The 21,614-nt window shown below is 55.2% G+C and overlaps 1 protein-coding gene across 1 annotated transcript; it reads left to right on the plus strand.

The window, feature by feature from the left end:
* Positions 1 to 7,726: 7,726 nt before the first annotated feature.
* Positions 7,727 to 21,241, plus strand: SSUH2 (ssu-2 homolog; the record flags this gene model as incomplete). Its single annotated transcript, XM_082004565.1, is given in 13 exon segments — positions 7,727 to 8,104; positions 8,260 to 8,263; positions 8,617 to 8,698; positions 10,977 to 11,106; positions 11,797 to 11,856; positions 11,859 to 11,861; positions 12,516 to 12,638; positions 13,288 to 13,350; positions 14,233 to 14,318; positions 15,828 to 15,920; positions 17,019 to 17,124; positions 18,999 to 19,106; positions 20,995 to 21,241. Coding segments are annotated over 13 exon segments (1,383 nt in total). The 3' UTR covers positions 21,142 to 21,241.
* Between the last annotated feature and the right edge of the window lie 373 nt (positions 21,242 to 21,614).

Consider the following 21,614-nt stretch of genomic DNA (forward strand, 5'->3'; position numbering starts at 1 on the left):
AGCCAGCTGGGGTTACCTGCTGGAGGGCAGGGAGCAGGGCTGCTCAGGTCAGTCAGCCCTTCTGGAACCCGAGCAAAAGGGATTCCCAGCACGTGGGGGCTGAGGAGGCTCCCTGGGTTTGCTCCTGCTGAGAATCCCTATGCTTGGGCTCGTAAGCTCAGAGCAGCAGGTGCCCACGGCTCCGCATCCCCGTTCTCAAGCGAAGGAGGTGTTGTCAGCATCCCTGAGTCATGCCTGTCGTGATCCCCTTCCTTCCCACGTCCCTCGCGTTTTCCATTAAGCAAAAGCACAGCTCCATTGTTTTTCCAGGTTTCATTAGTAGTTAGGGACATGCTTTCAAAAGACAACGCAGGATGCTGGCTAGTTCCGCTGCCGAATTTTATTGATCAAAGTCTGGCATGCTACCAGCAGTAGTAGCACGTGCGTCCAGTAGCCTTGGCTTGCTCGTAGCCTTACTCCGGAGCTGCCCCTTGCTTTCTAGGCCACTGACTCTCTCCAGGCTTTAACAACTTTAAAATTTACTGTAACCTTCTGTAGGCGATGTTCACCCGCCTTTCCGAAAGGGCGCTGGCACATACCCTCTGCTCTGATCCTCCGACACAAGTGCCGGAGGGACAACAGCTTGTTCATAGGCAGCTGCAGCCAGGTCACATCTCTAACTGCATATGATAATCCCCAAATCCCTTTGTTTAATGCTGTTAAACATAACCCATTATCCTATTCCACAGAATCAAGATTTTCCTTTGGTTTTTTTTTTTTTTAGCCTGTTTTTTTCCAGCGAAAGGGGACAATTCAGTAAAAATGTTATCATGATCCTGCAGGCCGTTTGGTACAGCTTTGTTTTCCTTTGTGTCATACTATTCACATGCATTTAAGGGTGTGAGCCTTCGAAGCAGTTAGGGTTTTGAGCTCTTTAGAATTATTCTGTCTGGTTCCTAATTATTGACACGTCAGAGTCTCTGATACAATATGTACAAATAGAAAAGAAGCACATTCCAAAAGTGTGTGCCCAGAAAAACACAAATGCCAGCAGTAAGCACCTAGCACATCCCTAAATAATACTTTACAGCTACACAGTCAGGGCACCGTCGTAAGGATGCTCGTCAGACGCCCCCCAGGCCTTCGGCGGGGTGGGGACCGCACCGCGTATGTACATAGCTGTGATGCAGCCAACATGCGGCGGCGTGTGCTGTGTGACGGGGCTGTGCGCTTGCAAGTCCATGCCGGGATGTCGAGCGCTTGGAAGGAAGCGGAGCTCCGTGATGCTGGGTGGCTCAGGGAAGACAGCAGCAACGTCCGTAGCGGGGCTAGCCCTGCACGCTTCCTGGCTAAAGGGAATTTGTTGTTTGATCTGTCCCGGTGTTCCTGCTGCGTCCCCGCGAGGGCTGTGCGGAGAAGCTCTGCCGGTGGGTAACGGGGCAGGCACTGGCCTGGGGAATGGGAACAGCCGTGACCCGACTCACCTACCCAGAGCCCTCTTCAGCGCAATGAGAAACTTCTGTTCTCATTCGCACTGCGAAACGTAACTGCATTGGAGACGGTTGTGGCATATGCTGTCTGAACGTAATTAAAACTGGCTTGCGTTTGCGGTGTTGATAGCCTTAGCGACATTAATTATATCCCCAAACGAAGCTGCCAGTCTCCTCTGTCCAAGCTTGCCTCATGCCACAGCGAATAAAAAACCAAATCTCACCCGGGTACTGTTACAAAAGGCTTCAACACTCGGGGCTTGAAGGTTCTGTCACAGCCCAGCTGCCCTTCGGCAGACCGAGGTGGTTGACTAGCTGCCCTGGTTAGCTCCCCTGGTTAGCTGCCCTGGTTAGCTGCCCTGGTTAGCTGCCCTGGTTGACTCCCCTGGTTAGCTGCCCTGGTTGGCTCCCCTGGTTGACTCCCCTGGTTAGCTGCCCTGGTTGGCTCCCCTGGTTGACTCCCCTGGTTGACTCCCCTGGAAGCCCCAGTGCCGCGGAGGAGGTGGGTCTGTGCGGGTCTCCGGAGCGGCTCTGGAGGGCAGCTCTGCCCTGCCTGCCCCCGTCGCTACTCTTTGTATTTTTAAGGGACTGGCGTGCCTGCCAGCCCCCGGCTGCGGCGCTGGGCTGCAGCAGCACCCCGCTAACGTGGTTACTGCTGCCTGCGACACCGCACAGACACGGCGGCGGCGAGCAGAGCCCCTCCAGACGCACGCGGCTAATGGGCTTTATTGACATGAAATCCAATTAGGCATTTTCAGAGGCAGGTTTGGACTTGGATGGGGGGAGGATAATCTGTTGTTAATAACCGTGGCCAGGCTCTGCCCCCGCTGCCGCCCCTGCCAGCGTGGGGCTGGGGGAGCCGAATCGGCATTTCTCGGCTCTGCTGGCTCCCCAGCAGGCTCTGAGGCCCCAGCGGCTGCAGCAAGGATCTAAGCTTGCAGGTAGCATGGTGTAGTTGGACCACTGAATGTATTTAAGCTCCAAAGAAAAAAAAAGGAAAAGAAAAAGAAATGCTGTTATCAATAGCTGCAGAGTTCAACTTGGAAGGACCCAGAGGGACGGCGGCTCCTCCAGCTGCTGCCGTGATGGAGCAACAGCTGCCTCCGGTGAGGCCGTGGCAGCCAGAGCCGCCTCCGAGCCGCGGCGCCCGCGGCACGGCTTGGCTTGGCCCTGTGAGCTCTGTCCTTGCCAACACCGAGCTCCCCACCGTGCACTCGCTGCTTCCCACTAGTGCCCCCGGTGCTTAGTGCTCTCAGTTCTTTTCACATTTTGAGCTAAGTTCCGGACTTTTAGTCAATTTTTAGGGCAGCCCTCCCCAGCTCACAGGACCCCCGTGTGCCGCTAATGGCACAGTCACAGCCCTGCAGCACTAACCGAGTCATTCGGACAGCCATCGCGGTGGACAAACCTCTGCAGAGGAGCAAATCCTTCTCCACCTGCCAGAGCCCGTGCACAGCAATACTTCAGAGTGAAAGCTCAGGCTTTTCCAGACCATGATGTCGGGTCAGAAGTTGGTCCTTTCAGTGAAAAATGCAGCGAACTCTGAGGAAATCACGCACATTCTCGCAGATACTTGTGTGGCACCCCGGGATATTGGTGCAGCAAGCCTTCTCTTCCGACTGTTCGAGTGGATAGCAGCCTTGTGACCACAAGAACGGCTATGGGAGGCTCCTGGCGTCTGGTGAGTGGGGACAGCTCTGAAAACCAGGCTCTTTTCTTAATGGTCACCAGCTAACTGGCCAAAGCCTCTTGTCAGCTGGTTTCTGAGACCATAGTCACCCCCTCATAAACTTAGCAGTACCACGCTGCTCCCCCTTCGTGCTCGTGGGTGACGATGGGCTTGGGGGGAGCAAGCGTGAGATAGCCAAGGGGAAGGTAGGAAAGCTGAGGGTAACTAACTCGGCCGCCGTACAGTCGTCAGCTCGTTGCACAACGATCGTGTTCCCCAGGGACTCGGCTTCGGTAACGTGCAGGGCTCGCACATGCAGTCTGGCAAAAGAAAGGCACTGTGTGAAGCATTGCTGTCTTCTCTGGTATCTGCACTTAAGTTAGCAGCTATTTAATAATTATACTAGGCACTGGAAAAAAGCTAACACCGAGAGCTCTGAATACGTGGAATATTCATGTGATGCCCTAGAGGCACCCGGCTGTGTGCCCTCTCTGCAGAGCCGACGGTGCCTCCAGCCCCAGCCCACCGGCGGAGCCCGTGGTGAGTAGGTCTTGTGCCTCTCACTGCTGGATTTCAGTGCACTGTGAAGGGGCCTGAAAGATCTTGTAGTCTCTTTAGGCCTCTCGGGCTGTAATTCGGTGCTGCGTGCAGTCTCCGTGATTTCTGACCATCTTCCTCTCCAGTGGGGCTTCCCTCTGGGGAGCCGGCACAGCGTGCATGGGCTGTCTGCCACTTTCCTTCCTGGCGAGCTTCTGCTTCGTCCAGCTTTGACATTAATTCATTAATTCCCAATGTCTGCATTGTTTGGAAGAGGGGAGTGGCTCACGGGGGCTGGGTTTCGTTGTTGTGAGTACAGAATTTACAGAAAACAATGTATTCCAGAGGAGATCGCTGGGACGGGATCATCTCTGCTCCCAGCCTTTGAAAATGGAACAAGAAATGAAAGCAGACAGTAAGTAAAACTAAAAGAAATACATCGCATGCCGTGCTGATGAGTTTCTCTAGTATTTTTATACAGTTGTACTTGATTAAGATATTCATAAACTTTGTGCTTTCAAGTAGTGTCTTAAAAATAACTGTTTCCAGAACGGAACCCCTCTTCCAGCAAATGTCAGCGTATGCACTCGTCCAGTCGGTGTTCCTGGAAGGAGTGGAAAGGGTCAGCACGTTGGTTGTGCCACGTGTCACCTAAGGGTGTTGCTGCACTGATTCCAGTGGGACAGGGACCTAATCCTTAAAGGTGTGAATTTAGTCCCTGAATCTGCTCCTCAGATGCTTCCGAGTTTTGCCTTCAAGGTGGGTTTCTTGGAGTCCTCTATAACCTGCCTGACGTGGGTTAGAGATTAAACTGGGATTTGTTATCTTTTAACAAAATGCTGCTTGATCAAAATATCTGTCATGATGGAGCTTTGATCTTATACCCTTGACTATATCTTTTTCATCAGGTGTTAATATGGTGCCTGAAGAAACTCTAATTATGTGGGGCCCCAGTGAAATACTGCTGTCACTGACGTTACTGAAAAGTAATTGAGTTCTGAGGTTCCTTAATTTATGAATGAGAAAAGCTTTGATTAGCTTAAGGAGAAATAATGATGCTACAGGAAGTTTCTGTTTAATCAGATAGGGAAAAACAAAATGTTTGTGGCCCTGGAGGTGCCACGTGGAATGGTGACTTCCAGCTCAGCCAGGCAGGGGGTGAAGCAGCGGGGGAAGAGACGAGTGGGGACAAGAACCGCAGGTTAACTGCTGGGGTTTGCCAAAGACCCAGACTCTCCCAGGCTTTTGGCTACGGGTCCAGTCCTAAACGCACTGAAAACGGGGGTCTTCCCGCTGACGTCAGTGGGCTCTGGCTGAGTCACTGCTCGCCAGCTGCGGTATTTGCCGTCCCCGCGGGCTGCCCGGAGGGGTGCGTGGGGAAAGCAGCTTTTGGCCTTGGTTTATACCTGCCCGGGACTTGTTCCTCTCTGCAGAGGAATGTCCCCAAACAACAAAATATGGTTACCGCACCGGCAGGAGGAACCCAACCCTGGTTCCCGTTGCAGAGGTGCCTTCTTTCCAACTTCCCCTCCTTTAGCTGATCGTTAAAGCAGTCGTGCTCCGTGGGGTATTGAGCGCCGGCATCGCCTGCCAGCACTGAGCCCACGGCACCCACGGGTGAGAGACGAGGGACCTTCCAGCTGAGAAACAGGATTTGAGCGCGCACAGCTGTCACGTCTGACTGTTTTAAGCACATGCAAAAAAGCCTAATTTTAGACACCTGAGGAACATAAGTGTTAAGTGCAGGTGCGCCGTGTGGATCTTGGGCACCTCAGGAAAGTGAACAGAGGTTTCCACCCACGTCGGTCTTCGCTCGGCTCGTGGCCTCTCAGCTGCGTTGCGGCTGGTCAGTGAGAGGCAGCAGCAGGAGAGGCGGCAGCGTCCCGGCGGTCGTTAGAGGACAGGGAGTCCTTCTGGGGAGGATGCTCAAAGCTGCCAGTGTCGCCGTGCAGGCAGGACAGGGACACGGCAGTGCCCGGCAACGTTCGGTCACTTTTTAACAACCATCCAGCATTGCCCCATTTGCTTACAAAAGGGCCAAGCCTCTGATGACCTGACTTTCAACCGATGGTGCAACGGCGTTTTGGTGCCGGCCCGGATGAGCGTGGCGGGAAGCTGGGCTGCGCTGCGGGAGCCATGCAGCCGCTGCGCTCGCTGCCCAGCACCTTGCAGCGCCGCGCGTTTAGGGTGCTGTGACGTGGGTCGTGCACAGGTCTGTCAAACAGCTTCGAGTCCGAGGCTGGCGCCCGCTCCGACGCCACTGCGTGCCGTGGGAATTTTGCCGGCTATTTTGGTGTATCTAGAGCCGGATCCCGATGGCACAGGACAAAACCTGAAATGTCGGATGAATAACAGCCTAAGCGCTGGATTTCTTGGCTTTGGTCAAAGTCCGTCTCAGACTTATTGTTGTTTTAAAATGGAGCTCTGTTTATGGAGTTTGTGTTTATAGACTGTTGTGATTGCCAACAACATCACCATGGCAACAACCATGCAGTTGATTTATTTACTCCAAATTTGGGATATTTTTAACCTGGTCATTTAAACCATTTCCACTGGACTGGAATTTGGTACTTATACTGTTATCTCCATATTTTGTTGTAAACAGGTTTTTGTTTAACCTTTGCACATTATAAATAGACGACCGGGTTCTCTTGGTGATGTGTGCAGAAATCCAGTATATTTTGGCATGAAGATAAAGGATTTGTTGTGGTATAGTGGTTAAAATAAGAACCTGGGAGTTCATGCTCCTGGAGTATTGCTCTGCAGCACACTAAGGGAAGGCAACGCATCCTCCCTCTGCCCTTCTCCCGATGCGTGCCGAGCACAGCACTCGCCCACCCGAGCAGGGCTGGTGAGTTTTGGTGAACTGAAGAAAAGGGAGCCCTCGCTAAAGGTGTGCAAAGTCCTTTCAGTTGTTAAAGGTTTGTAAAAGTTATGTTTTCTTTTGAGGAAATTAAAATTCCTCAAAAATGAGGAAATTCACAACTTTTTCAGTCACAGTTGCGTGTCCTTTTCCTCATGAGTTGCAGTTGCACACAGGCATATCGAAACACCAAACCCAACAACCTGCAACGCAACACCAAAACAGAGGGGAAGGAAAGGCACCTCCCCAGGGCGGCACGGAGGAGGAAGCTGGAGCTTTATCATGACCGTGAAGCCCCAGTAGACTCACACGGTCTGTGAACTGATTGACCAGTGAATCCAAAACGGTTTGGGATGCTTTACCAACTGCTTGAGGAAGATGTTTCTATGTTTGATCTAGATATGACTGAGATGATAATCCCACTGAAGGCATCTTACTGATTCATTTTTCACAAGGTTCTCCGTAGTGCTTATCGCTCACCATTACCTGGAAACCTTGTGCTCCTTCAGCTCAAGGTCAGCCTTGTCTTCTCCTGCATGAGGGATGTGACATTTCAAATGAAGCAGGTAGTTTCTTATTTTCATAGGAAGAAATAACAGGGAGATTAATTTAGCTTCCCAGAAGAAAGGAGCGCGCTCTCAGAAGAAAAGTCTAGTAAATCAAGTTGATGGATGACTGCCCTCAGCCTCTTTCTGTGCCGGTCAGGCTGTGTGCTGCTGCCAGGCTGGCATCTCCTGGCTCCTCCACATGCTCTTTTCTTGCACAGACTGAGTTTTTGTAATCAGCCACTGTCATATGAAAGGTCACTGGATAAAAGGCTTAATAAAAAGAATTGTTTCTGTGTTGGACATCAGGAGGACCAGTTGCTACCTGTGGTTATTTTTAAAGCGGTACCTAAGGAAAAAAACCCCCGATGTCCCATGAGCAGAATGAAATTAAATTGGAAACTTTTAGAAAAAAAAGACAGTCCCTTAAAGAGCAGAGTCATTGCTGGTCAAGCCAAGGGCTGGTGTTTCAAAGGCAGCCAAGAGGTGCTGACCTTCACCTCTGTTCGTGTCCCGAGGAAGCTGTGAATGCGTGCAATTTTGAGCTCTCCAGCTACAACTTCTCACCTCTTGCTGGGCTACGTCCTGGCTCTTTGGAAAGCTCTGGCGCCTTCCCTGCCCGTGTGCTTGTCCCTGCCTGGTGATGCCCTGGCTCCCGGCCGCGCTCCTTGTCCAGCTCTGCGGGCAGGGGGGGAGCCGGGGCCCGCTCCGGGTGCCGGTGCGGCTCCACAGCAGCGCCGGGGCTGGGCAAGGCAGTGGGCAAGGACGGCAGGTCCTCGGGCTGCGAACTGGCCTCTGCTGGCGGCTTGGTCCCTGCCTCCGCCGTCCACCCTCGAGCTTCCTCACTGCTCTTCCGTGGGCTGTAGGTGACCTGGACGCGGAGCCGAGACGTCCCCTGACGCCTTCTGCCCCCCCGGGACAGCTGGATGGCCGTGAGCGGATCGCCCAGGGCAGAGGTATGTGCGCGGCACTCGTCGGCTTTCCGACAGTTTGCGCTCCTGTACCTTCTCTCTTCTGGCTGTAAGGAAGCTACAGCAGCTGCCTAACCCGAGGAGGTGCCAGCGCCAGGAAACCTCCCTCTTGCACGGTACCGCTGCTGCAACGGGCACGTGCCTGCCCAGCTCGCGGGCTCCTTTTACCTCCCGGGCTGCTGCTCCCGGCCTGCTGCTTTTGCAGGCAGGTATGTTTGGGAAAGCAATGGGCTCTGACATCTGGCTGTGCTGCTCCCCCTTGGAAAGCCGTCAAGACCTCTGCTGAGAGGGGAGCTGGGACCGCTGTGCTGCCCTGAGCAAAGCAGCGAGGTCAGTGCGGTGGCACGGACATGCCCCACTCACCTGGCAGCCCTCCCAGTGCTTTGCTGGAACGGCACTGGGATGAGCTGGACTGGCAGCAACTTCTGGCTGGGGTGCAGGGGGTGTTTGGTGAGGAGCAAACTGCTGACCCGGGGCTAGAGCTGAACCTTCCTGCAGTTGTGAGCAAAATCTGCCTTGGGCTTAAATTGGCCTTGGGATCCTCAGCTGCCCTTTCCCGTAGGAGCGAAGCCCCTGCCACCTCCTTTGGACGCACCGGGCGAGCCCGGGGAGCGGAGGAGCAGCGCCCGCCCCGTGCAGCACAGGTAGGCAGCTCTGGGGAGAGTTTTCTGCACTTCCCTTGAAAGGAGCCCGGCGCAGCCCCGGGGCGGGAGGTGAGCCCTTGTAGCAGCCCCCGACGCTCGCTGGGGTCCCAGGGCCCGGGGACGGCCGAAAGGCTGTCCCCACCGCCGGCATTGGCACCCTGTGGCGTGCCCAGGGCTGGTCCCGGGGGCGGACGCGGACCTCCACGTCACTAATGCCGCTGGCATCATCCTTGTGCTGCCTCCCACCGGCGTCGCCAGCCATCAAGTGGGTGCCAACAGCTGCCGTCCCTGCACCGGGCATCCTGCGGTCCCGTCGCTCTGCGCAGGGCAGCGAAGGCGGGGAGAGGGTGGGGACGGGTGTCTTACGGACCCAGCGGTGTGGAGAAGCGCCGGCGCTGGTCTGCGTGTGGGAGAGCCTCGGGGCTGGGGGCAAAAACTGAATTTCCAGGTGCAGGGCTGCCTTCCCCACAGCCCGGCGTCCTCAGCGTCCGGGCTGATAAAACAGCCTCTGTCCAGGCGTGACCAGGGCAACTCCCCGGCGGGGGGGGCCAAACTCTTGACGTTTTCTGTGGAACACAAGTATCACACAGGTTTTATGCTAGTCCTTCTCTCGGGTCAGTTTTTCTGTCTTTCATGTATTGCTTATTGTCTTTGTTTCTCCCCTGACTTTCATCTCTAGTTTAAAACCACAGCAAAGCACCTGCTTTTTTGGTTGCACGTGGAGAAAAAGAAGAAAGAAGCACAGCTCGTACAGCAGCGTTTGATCCAAGGTAGTGTAGCATGGCAGGAGCCCGCTCCCACTCACCTTCTTCATCGGCACGTGGGCTCAGGCTGGCTATCCGGTGGCATTACCTACCTCAGCCTTAACGAGGGGGGAAAAGATGACTGCAGGACGGTGACCTGCCTAAACATCTCGTAAACACAGTCTTGAAAGGACAGGAAAGTGGATAAATAAACATGGGAGCTTTGAGTTTGATCAGTGCCTGGTGAGCCCTTGTTAGATAAACAAACATCTGGGGGCAAAAAAAAAGAATGGAACGTGAAGGTTCAGGGATGCTTGTTAAGAGGAGAAGTGTGTTAGATTCCCCTCGGGCGGCTGTGAGCTCGGGGGCAGCGGCCGCGTCCCCGGCCGGCCGTGGCAGCGCCCGCCAGGGGATGGAGCCGGGCGAGCGCCGGCTGCCGCCCAGCCAAACCGCCCTCCTTCCCTGCGCCGGCGTCCCTGCCAAACCGAAACAGCCGTGGGATCTGTGAGACTCGCTCTTGCTCTTTACCGAAGAGGGTTTTCTTAATCTCAGCGGTCACCGTATTGACAGGGAGGGTTCTTCACACGTATTGTCTGGGGTCGTAACAAAACGCTCGCCAGCATGCTCGGCTGCCGAGGCTGGAGCCATCACGGGCTCCAAGGAAAGGATTAGTTGCTGAATATTCTCCGCAGAGCAAATTCTGACATTATCTCCTCTGTTACCATTTACTTCATTGGATTTTAATATGCTTTCCGAGGGTGTTAAATCAGAGAGATGGAATAATCCGTAACGGACAGTCAGGTGTTACGGCGAGGGCAGAGGGACCCGCCTCAGCCTTGGGCAGTTGCTGTAGGTGTTCTCCCTTACTCACAAGGACAACCGATGAGGATCTTTGAGGCACCACCCCTGAGAGCCAGCTTTTAGGCTCTTTTTTTCCTGTTCGCATTTTTCTCTAGCGCCGTTGTCGGGGGGTCGGAGAGCCCTGCGCTGCCCGTGACACCGCCGGGGACCTGCCGCCCCGGCCGCGCTCGGGCAGAGCCGCTGCGGGCGGCCGAGGGCGACGGGGTGGGCTTCATGCACGAGTTGGTCCTTCTGCTGTTGCTTCTGTTAGCGGAAAATAGAAAGCAGCTCAGAGTAACAGGGGCCCTCGGGTCTGGAAAAAGAGAGAGTGCAGTTTTTAACGCCGCGAGCAGGCAGGGAAGCTGTCTGTTTGCAGCCTGCAAAGACACGACGACGTTTCGAACCTGCTCTCCTTTCCCCCGCCTGCTGAAGGCGAGGGTTTACACGCACACGTCTCTTTTAGACCAATATTTAATACTGACCTTACTGACATTGCATGAAGATATTTTTTTAGAATGCAAACCTCCCTTTCTTCTGTATTGAGAAAGATGCCAGCCGTGACTGTGTAGAAGAGGCGCGTGCTCCCAAACGAGCTCTACCTCCCTTTTTATTTGCAGTAGGTTTAATACACCGCATGTTTCCAGCTTTGGGAGAAGTTAAGAGTATAAACCCGCTGTGTTTCGGTTGCCTCCCAGCGTGCCCCCGATGACAGAGGCGGCGGCCAGGCAAGCCCTCCTGCGCTTCGCGGCCGCGCGATGCTGCTACGGGAGCGGGGCGGCCGGAGAGCCGGCCATCCGGCGGCTGCGGCAGCTGGGCACGTACCGAGTGAGTACCGCCCGCCCCGGCGCCTGCGGCGTCCTGGGCCCCTCTTCGGAGCGGCGGGGGTCATTTCCGGTTACGTAGTGACACGAGGCCACGAAGAGCCATCCGTTCACCCGATTAAATGGCTTTCGTCCTACTTTAAACGCAGTCATACGAGCGCTTTCTGAGGAAAGCCTGCCTAAGAGCTGACGACAGGCTTTTGTAGCCGAAAGGTCCATCCTCCTCTCCAGTAAAGCACCACCGTGGCGAGGCCCCTGGAAGCCCCGTCTGGTGGCCTGGCCTTGGGCTGAAGAGCGTTTCCTTAGCTAAACCACGGGAACCTGCTCTGCAGCGTGGTATTTGGAGCTCGGGCAAGCACACAGTGACATCCCCCCCGCCGTGAATTTATTCTGATATATTTATTCTGTTTAATTATTTTGTATATTATGTATAAAATATATAAATTATATGTATTTTTTCAGTTTAATTATTTTCTGGGCCTCGCGTAAAAAATAAGCCACAGGGTTCTCCAAATGATGGCAAAACACGCTTTCGCTGTGAAAACGCCAACCGATTTTTCTTACGCATGTTGTAGTTGGAGATGGAAGAGTCTGGGGTGCTCCTGAGACCCCTTACTAGAAGTCACGGTTCAAATTTAAATGCCTGCTTTGTGCAAGTTGTCTTTGTGCCGAGCGCGTGGTTTTTCTCTTCTAGTATCGACTGGAGACGTTCAGCGAGTCGAGGTTGAGCGAGTGGGCGTTCGAGCCCTTCACCGGGAAGTGGCAGCCCCGGAGCCCGCTGGAGCAGCTCTCGCGGGACGTGTCCCGCACGCCGGCGCTGGGGCCGTGTCCGCCGCCCGGGGCTCATGTGGCTCCTGGGATGGCTTGAGCTGGGTCTAAGGAGCATCAGCCGGGTTCACCTGATCCCCCGCGGCTGCCTGCACGCGGCGGGGCCCACGAAGCTGCGGCAGGGCCTTTGCCCCGCGGGCCTGGCGCGCTCCCCTCGCGCTGTGGCAGCGTGCCCTGGGAGCAGAGGCCGCCGCTCCCCAGCCCCTGCCGCGGGGGGCCCTCCCCAGCGCCACGTACGCGCCGAGCTCGATCTGGGCCGGGCGCCCGCCCGGTGGGGCTCCCTGCCGACGCGCTGAGGGCGCCGGGGGACCCCCGCGCCCGGGTTTTGGGTCACCGCCGGTGCCCGCCCCGGCCCCAGGGGGCTGCTGGGAGGGCTGGGGGGAGCCGGGGCTGTGCCGTGGTGGCAGGAGGATGCTCAGCACCGCGGGGTGCCCACGACGCGGACACGCAGGGTGGGTCCCTTGTTGCGACCCCCTCATGGGGATGGGGAGCGATGTTGGCTGGTCCCCAGCAGCACCGGGAGCCGGCCGGCATCCACGCACCACCTCCAGCAAGGCGGCTAAGACGCCGTCCCCTCCTGCAGAGCCCGGAGCGGCCAGACCCCCTGGGGACGCCCCCCCGGACCCCTGGGACGTGGAGGTCGGGGCCCCCCCACTCTTCCAGGGCCAGACGCGGCGCTGCCGGCTGCCCCGCTCGGCGCTGGTCAGGGTGAGTCCTCGCCCGCTGTCGGCTGCTCGTGGGAGCCCCTTCCCCAGCCAACGGGCTTGTCGGGGCTGGGGGTGCAGCCCCTGGCCGGGGCAGGGTCCCTCCCCCGGGACCCTCAGCTCCTCGGGACGGTGACGGGCACCTCACTACGGTTCTCATTTCCTTGGGTTTGTTCCTCATTAAATGCCTGGGAAAAGAGTCAGAGATCCCTTCTTCCTGGTGTTTTCTTACTCTTAAAGTTTAAGGACAAATTTTGCTTCAGCCTTCTCAAGAAATAGCACTGGATAATCTTTCCTCTTTTGTTAATTTTTTTTTTCAACATTAGCAGAACATTTGTTTGCATGACAGTTCCCATTTAGCTTTTGACAAGCTCTATAGCTGGTCAATTTATTTTACTTTTTAAGCGAAATGATGAATAAAGAAAAAAAATTACTTTCTTTTGCCAGCACTACACAGACATTTGCCTTTGTTAAATAATTATTATTTATGACTCCTTTAATGGTCGTACAGCACAATTTTACGGTGTTGGATTCCTTCCCGTTAGGACCAGAATTTTATCGCTGAATTTTGATGCAGGAAGAGTGCATGTGCATAACATGAGATATCTGAAATCCCTGGGCAGCTCTGTGCATGAATAATCTTCTGATTTCAGGACTGTCACAGATGCCACGGTCACGGCCGGTCCAAGTGCGGGGTGTGCCATGGGGCAGGTCGGGTAAGGAGCTGGGAAACCTTCCCCCGGGCAACCTGCGTTTCCTATTCTTCTAAGTTTGGGCTTCATTTGCGAAATTACATCGCGTGCTATCTCATTACTTACTGTGAGGGCTGGAAGTCTGAGGGCAAGTGCTGTTCTATCCCACCCTGTGTCCCAAACCCACTCGTGTTCAGTCCGGTTTCCAGCTGATGTTCCCAGGGTCTCGAGACACTGAATGGGGTTGTCAAAATCTTGCCCGGGTAGCAAAAAAGTCTTACCCCGTTCTCAATCAATAGCCTACGTGTTACAATGGTGAGAGGAAAAGGAGAATTTGGTTCTGCACTGTTGAAACGGGGTTAGGCCGTAGGCATCAAACACAGCAAACTGTTTGCTGTCTCAGTTCTGTGTTCGGGGTTTCCGAAAGGAAGAGGAGGCTTAACCCAGGGGTGCGAGTGCAGCTACAAATCTGGCCTCCTGTCTTTATTTGTTCCTCTGCACAGATGTTCCCAAAGACAGCCAGAAGATGTATTGTTATTGCACTAACATTGTCGCTTAATTAAATTTAATCCGATTAAATATGAATATTTAAATAAAAGTATACCACTAACTAGAAGAACAAATAACAGTGGAAAAACACGTGTTTAAGAAAAAAGACATTTCAACCTGTGTCCAGTTTGCATCACCGGCGAGTTTGGCTGGAACACCTAATTAATCCAGAGTCACAATTTATGAGCTATTTTGTACACTCTTCATTTGTAATGTGCGTACTTGGCAAATGCCTTTCTCTGCAAGCCTGAGCTAGCAATTATTCCGATAAGATGCATAAAAGCTTTGGATTTATAAACACGGCATGTTTCTGTCCTAGCAGTCACCACCTATTTTAATTCTTGGCTGTATTTGTAGGCGAGGTGTGCAGCGTGCAAGGGAGCCCGGCGGAGGCTGAAGCGGCAGAAGCGATGCCAGCTTTGTTCAGGTACAGGTCGCCAAAGGTACGACGGGCTCCTGCGCGCGTCCGTTAGCGTGGCTCTGCGCTGACCGTCTTGCTTCCCTTCGTCCATGTTTGCTCACCCAGCGATATGGTTAGTGGAAACCAGTCATCCCAGTCCCACTGGCTTGGTGGAGGCTATCAGCTGGGGACCTGCCAGCAGGAGGAAAATACTGGAAAGTTGGTGGGGGGAAGAAAAGCCCTTAATCTGGTATGTTTGAACCGAAGTGGCTCCACTTGTGTGCTGCTGGCAGAGGTCACAGTGCAGGGCTGGGGCATGCTCGACCTGCCTGGATGCTTTTTTATTTCTACCATGAGGATCACTTAACAGATAAAGCAGTACGGCAGTAGCTTTATTCTCCGGGAATGACTTACTAGAAATAGCCTTTTTCCCCCTCTGATTTTTAAATGAACTTTCATTTTAACATCTGTTCTTCATTCAGGGTGGCCCACCCTCAGCATTCAGAAACCAGGCTGGTATCCCAAACCCATGAAAGAAGATTTGAAGCTTTTGGAAAATAATAATTTTTGACTCTCCCTTCTTCCAGATTTTTTACCTTTCTGTTACTGTTGCACTTCCCAGCTTCGCTGGGACACTGGAGAAAGCTTTGGGTTTTCCAAGACAAGCAGAGTTTCTCAGACCTTCGGGAGCTGCGGCAGAAAAGAGGCCTCGGGTGTCCCCAGGTCCTCGCCGTACCTCCCGTCCCGCGTCCCGCCGGGCTCGGCTCGGCGCGGGGAGGCGGGACGGGGCTGGAAGGGGCCCCCGGGATGGCAGCAGCAGACTTCAGAGCTGCTCTCAGGTCCGGTCCTGCGGCGCACGCCGCGGCTTTGGCAGGTTTCACAGCAGTGCTGGCTGGAGAGCTGTTACCACCCTCTGGTTTTTCCAAACATGAAACTTAACAGGCTTAAAAATGATCTCTAAGTGACAAAAAAGAAGGCACTGTTCTAAAACTGTTTTGTTTATGTGTCTCCATTAAGTTTAAACTAACAGAGATGGTATCGTGCATAATCATGGAAGTAATTTTAAAACATGGCTCCGCGGGGGCTAATGATGGCTTGAAGAGCCTTAATGAATCAGTCGCTAACGGCTGCTAATCCGTGTTGCACTGATGCGATCAAAATGCTCCGAGGGTAAGTGCATGCCTCCTGCCTCCGTCAGAGGCACAGGCAGCACCTTCAGAGTGACGCTCGCCTTCCTCCCCTCGCGTGGGGAGATCGTGACTTCCCTTCATTGGATCTGCAAGTACATTCCTTGGCTAATTCCACATTTACGGATAGATTCAGGCTGGCATTAGTCATTTGTTTTTCCCAGCAAACGCGCCGTATCCCGCGAGTCGCCGACCGAGGGAAGGCGTGCGGCGCGCGTGCTGCCGCCGGCTCCCGTGCTGCCGGCCCAGCCGCGCTACGCAAACCGCCCGAGATGAGACGAGATTAACCCCGCTCAGCTCTGCAGGCCTCGGAAAGCGGGCAGCGTTTCAAATCCCATTTAAAGTCCTTTTTGTCGCATCCCAAGGTGCAATACCTGTTCTGGCCGCAGCAGCAAGACCTGTGCAACCTGTCAGGGAGAGAAAAAGCTCCAACACTTCAGGCAGCTGGTGATAGCCTGGTAAGCAGCACGGGTCGAAGTTCAGAGCCGTTTCTTTCATTCCTTATTTTACCGCAAGGCTTGGGAGCTCAGCTGGACTCCCTAAGGTGGGGGTGAGAGAGCGTTTATTGCCTTTGGGCAGGCAGAGGCGGGGGCTCAGAGCGCGGCGCTGGTCCTTGATGATGGCAGCCTTGTCCATGGGGCGTAGCGGGAGCTGACGTGGGTCCACGGAGGGAAAGGATGACCAGGGTCACACAAGGAGTCAGAAATGGAGACGGCGCAGCTGAGCCTCTGCCTGGCAAGAGCTGGCACAGCCCAGACCCAAAGCCCCCGGCAGCCAGGGACGACGTGGGGCACGGGCCGCGCTCCTTTTTCTGGGGTTTTAGTGATGGCCCAAGGCTGCTGGCTGGGGTGTTGCTCTGGCATTTCCCAGTTGGGAGCTCTAGTGCCAGAGATAACAGCTGGGGCTGAAAAAAAATCTGAGCTTGTGAGGTTTCGCTAAAAGCCATTACCTGCCCTGCTGGGCGCTTCCTGAGCACCTTCCCATTTTGTACAAAGTGCCTCCAGTTACCCTGTGTGAAGACCTCCATTTTTCCAAACACCGTATCTGCCCATCCTGAGAGACTGGAAATTGCCCCAGCTGTGCCCGTCATGCTGGTGGGACTCCTGGGGGGCACGGGAGCCCCTCACAGCTCTGCCAGAGGAGACCTTCAGCTCCTTTGGAGGCCACCATCAGCCTCCAACCATGCCCAGGTCCTACAAGCAATAGCGCAAGACGGTTCGCTGGAGTAGGAGCCGTGGCTTCGGAAAGGGAATATAAGACCTCTGCTGCCGCAAAGATTTAATAGGTTTAGAGGCTCTGGAAGCCGTAAGGCAAGGTGATCACCATGAGGGTCTGATTTCAGGGTTATTTATGCAAGAGTCGTCCATGGTTGTTGCGTATACAAGGTTCTTAAGAAACTAATGCAGGAGTGCGCAAAGGTTAGGCAGGCATGATTACTGTCCTGGGAAATCGGGGAGCGTTCCGGCATTGCTCGGGCACTTAGAAAGAGCCTGGAGATAGCTCAGCACTCTACAGCCAGCCTTGCATCAGTCGGTTGTTTCCCCTCTCTCTTGCAGGAAGAACAATGTCTTTGAGTTTGTTTCTGAGCATCATCTGAACTTCCCCAGAGAGCTGCTCAGCAAAGTCAGTGGAGAGAGTATCTTTAGAGACGAAAACGTGGTGGTGAGCGCAACTCTCGGGGCCGGGGGGGATCCCTCCCTGGGCGGCTGTCAACGCGGGGCTGTGGGAAAGGGCTTCCAGCTGCGCGTCTCTGCTGCGGTGGCCGGCGGCTGCGCTGGACACGGCGACAGCCAGTGCCCTCCGTGCAGCGGAGCTGCCACGTCCCAGTTTGCAGGACACAGCTTTTCCCATTTCTACAGTCAGGAGGAATGAGGGAGCAATGAGATTGTGAAGTCCGGCAAAATCAGGAGCCACTGGGGGATCGCGACTTTGCTCCTCCCCGCGGGGGCACCGGGGCCAGGGAGCTGTGGGGCTGGAACAGAAATGCTTCGGCAGGAGCAGGGGCACGGCCGCTGACCTGTGCGGCCGGACGGGGCGGCACCAGGAGCGATGCCGCGCGGCGTCGGGCCATTGCCCCCAGCTGGTGCAGAGCAATTCCGCAGGAGCCAAGAGTTGTCGGGTTTTCTGCCTGACAAAATGCCACCAACCTGTGCCGCAGCCGTCAGCGCTCCGCCGCACCAGGTTGCTTCTGGTGGCCATTGCCGGACTGGCAGAAATCCCACCCCAGAGCCGTTCTCCACAGGTCTCCAGCAAGAGCAGGAGACATCCAGCAGCGCGTCCATCCCTGGGGCTTGTTATCTTGCCCCTTGTCCCTTTCCCACTGCCCGCACAGCATCAGCACTGTCAGCCACAGACTCTGCAGGGCAAGGGCATGGCATGGCGGCTCCTGCCCCTTGCCGGAGCGCCGGCATGGCATCGGCACTGGCCAGCAAACCCACCTGCCTGCAGAGCTGCCGGGAGCTCATCCCGAGGCAGGGGCTGGTCCCGCTTTGGAGCCAGGAGCCAGCACAGGGCTGCTGCTGGCCGGGGCTGCTCGCTGGGCTGCCGTGGGGACCCGTGGGTGCAGCGCCCTTAAACAAGATGTTCATCAGTGCCAAACATCTCTGCTCCTCCAGCTGCTGTGGTACAGGGCTGCCAGAGAGAATCTGCCTCCGTGTGCCTGCAAAGTCTGGGGGAAAACAGTCCGAAAATGGGCGAAGCACAGCGCTCACCTACAGCCTGTGCCATTTCTGCACTGCTCAGTCCTCAGCTTGGTTTTCTTTATGCGAATGCAAACAAGTGAGGATTTAACTGTGCCTTTTTATTATTTATTAGTTGTTTTGCAGTAACCTGTAGAAACTTTAGCCATGTACCAGGACTGGGAGGCAGGCACCATCCAAGCGCAGACCAGCTCTCCCCAGAGAGCGGTTGGTGTCATGCATCCATAGTGAGGACTTCGCCTCTGGTGCTGCAGAATGCCTTCGGGATTTGAACGATGCTTTAACATCTGAGTCACTCTTCCATGCGTGCTTTAGATCTGAAGTCCTGGGAGCATTGAAACCAGTGGGCCTCTCACAAACGGCTATTACTCGTGGCCATGCAAGTAGCTGCAGTCAGGACTGGTTCTGCTTGGCCCACAAGCCCAGTATTGCTCCTGCAAATTGTCCATAGGCCGGGGGAGAACAGAGAGGCTTCCAAAAACCTTTCAAAATTAACAGTGCTGCGCTGCTGGAGGAGGGTGACAGTGAACTCTTCTCCGTAGAGTCACCCAGTGCCGGTGTTTAACCAAACCTGCCGGCTTGGGAACGGCAGCCTCCCCCCCGCCGTCCCGCCCCACTAGCAGCACCGACCTCTGTCTAGAGAGGCACGGTCCCTGTTTCGGACACTTCTGCGTTTTCCTGGGGTGGGATAGACACATCTTCGGGACTTTGAGCTTAGCATTTACTCTGTGTGTTTCCGTTATGTGCCCAGGCCTTTCCTTGTGTGTCCCAGTAACAGGTGAAGTGAGTTTGTGCTAAACGGGGTCTCTCTTGCATGGCCGGGGTTGTTTCCCGCAGGGGTACCCCATCGTCGACTTTGCCGACCCCGAGATCTCCCAGGCCTCGCAGCGAGCCGTGGCGGAGCGCAGCGTGGCCTTTGCCTCGTCCTCCCGCGTCCTCCGGCAGGTAAGGGCGAGCCCGGGCGAGCCGCCTGCGCGTCCCCCCGCGCCCGGCGCCGGCTGGTGGCGGTGGGTTAGTGAGCTTGGTTAGGCACGGCGTTGAGAATAGCAACCGGTTTCATTTTTAATTTAGAGGTGATCTTTAGCAAATGAAGAAGAAATTCTAATTATCAAAGAAATCTTACTTATCAAGCGAAATGCCAGGGAAATATTCTTTCAGAAATGTATTGAAAGATGCAGGTGACTGTGGTTATTATTGTTCCTTTTACCTTTTCAAAGCCCTGGCACACATTATTTATTACCACTATTTTTATCTTAGAAGCTAATTTTGAATAAATGTTAGGATTCCGCTCCATCTGATTCTCGCTAGAGTGTTGTAATCTCTGTTGTTGCTGTTACAAATGTGATCGCAAATGCAAAAGTTTGGCTAGAACATACTGTCTTTTCACGGGAAAGACGAGGTTTCACATTGGAAATGCAAGTAAACGGAAAGACCAAAATAAATTTATAGGGAGATGGTTTGATTTTCCATGTGGTCTGTCAAAACCAGCTCTTTGGCACATTTCTGCCCTCCAGCTTAATTCCAACCTATAATTTCCACTTCTCAGCATCAAAGGCAGTTTGCTCACTGGATTGCTGGACACCGTCCACAGCATCCTCTAGCTGCGCGGGAAAGCAGGTGCCGAAAACCTCCCGCCCTGCCAAATGCCCGGCATCACGTCGTATTTATGCCGATTCCGGCTGCCTTCTGCTGGCGCTTTCCCCACCCTTGAATTTTTCATCCCCTCCTCTTGCCGTTGGCTGAAGTTCTTCTGCTTAATAATCAGCATCTTCTGGACAAAGCTGGGGAGGGGGAGTCTCCTCTTCTTTGCTTGGCTGACACTGCTCCAGTTTCTCAGGGCGCTGGCCGTGTGTTGGGAGTAAATACCGGGACGTAGATATCGCTGGGGCCAGAGGGGCCGCAGCCCGGCAGACTTGAGCTTTATCGAGAAGGGTGACCTTGCACGTCATGGCAAGCGGCGGCGAGAGCCGGGCCGGCGCCGCGTTGCCGCCCAGCGGCGCGGCGCGTTGCCCCGCCTGCCCAGGAGAGCGGGCCGGCTGCCGGGCGCCGCGCTGCGCCCTTCCCTCTCCCGTCCCAGCCGGCAGCCCCGGGCGCCGCGGGGCCGCCGCTGCCGGCCGCTCCGGCTGATCAGAGGTGCAGGGTTCACCAGGCCTTGGGCTTGGCTGGCGCGGGGGAAGGGCAGGGATGGCGCCACGCGTTCTGCAGAGCGAAGCAGGGCCCTCCGCGGGGAGGTAAGGTGCCACGGCAGCACCGCTCCCAGCCTACCTCCTGTAATTCTGCCAGAGCAGCGGGTGCCAGGTAAGAGGAGGTGAAAGCAGCTTCCCTCGCCCTGGGACGGGCACAGAGCAGCAGGGCTCAAATCTGCAGCTCTCTCTGCTGCAGCGACGCAGCACAGTGCGGCCCATCACCGGCACCTCTTCCCGCTTCCGAGGGACGGGGGGACTCGTGTCCACAGGGGTGGCGATTCACCGCGCCAGCGCTCGCTGGTGCTCATCCAGGCGCCCGCGTTCCCGGGGCAAGGACAGGGAACCGCGTCCACACGCAGACCTCAGCCACGCATGCGACGAGGCGTATGCCAACACACCGGGAGCGGGAAACCAGGGCTCACAGGATGTAACGAATTATCTCAAAGCAGTTATAAATGCAGTAAAAACGGTCCGGTGTGCAAGGGCCAAAACGCGCCAGCTGCAGCTAGAGGAAATTCTGACGGCTGTGGCCATGGGCTGGTTGATCGCCATCGGATTTTTTTTCCCCCTTCACAAGGCGGCAGCTGTCCCCGGCCCCCGAGGCTTGTGGCTAAAAGCTTATTTAATTTGAGCTCTTCCTTTCCCAGCGTCAGACAATTGAGCTGATCCCCATCACAGAAGTTCACTACCAGTATTCGGGGAAGCCTTACCTCTGCTACATCTATGGACTCGAAAACAAGGTGTACGTGCTGGACTACCCCGAGAGGTGCTGCTGCTGCTGCACCGTCGTCTGAGTCGGTGCTGGGAGAAGAGCAGTTACGGCAGCAGCCACCCCCCAACCCCTGCGCCCACTCGGGGTGCTCCAGGGGCACCGGTACCCGCCGGGACACGGACCTTTCCCACCGCACCGGCTGTGCCTGCGTCTGCAACAGAGGAGTGCGAGCGAAACGGAGAAGGGAGGAAAGCCGTGACACCCTTCCCTCCGAAGCACTTGTACCCAGCCCTCCCGCTGGGTGCAGGATCAGGCCTCCGCCTAAAGATTCCACGCCGTGGATGTTTTCCTTTCTTGCCGCAATGCTCAGCTGCTGAAGCGATGCATATCGACAGAGACATTTTCAGTCCAGCTACGCACTTCATGGCTGGTGCTTTCCTTTCCCTGTTTTATTTGTCAGTTTTCCTGAGTTGCTACATAATCTATAATGATATATTTCAAAATCTATCCAATTACCAAAGCTAACTTTACAGGATTTCATTTTAAAATACCCAG

This window comes from Phaethon aethereus (genome assembly GCF_964289735.1).
Source record: "Phaethon aethereus genome assembly, chromosome: 11".
NCBI lineage: Eukaryota > Metazoa > Chordata > Aves > Phaethontiformes > Phaethontidae > Phaethon > Phaethon aethereus.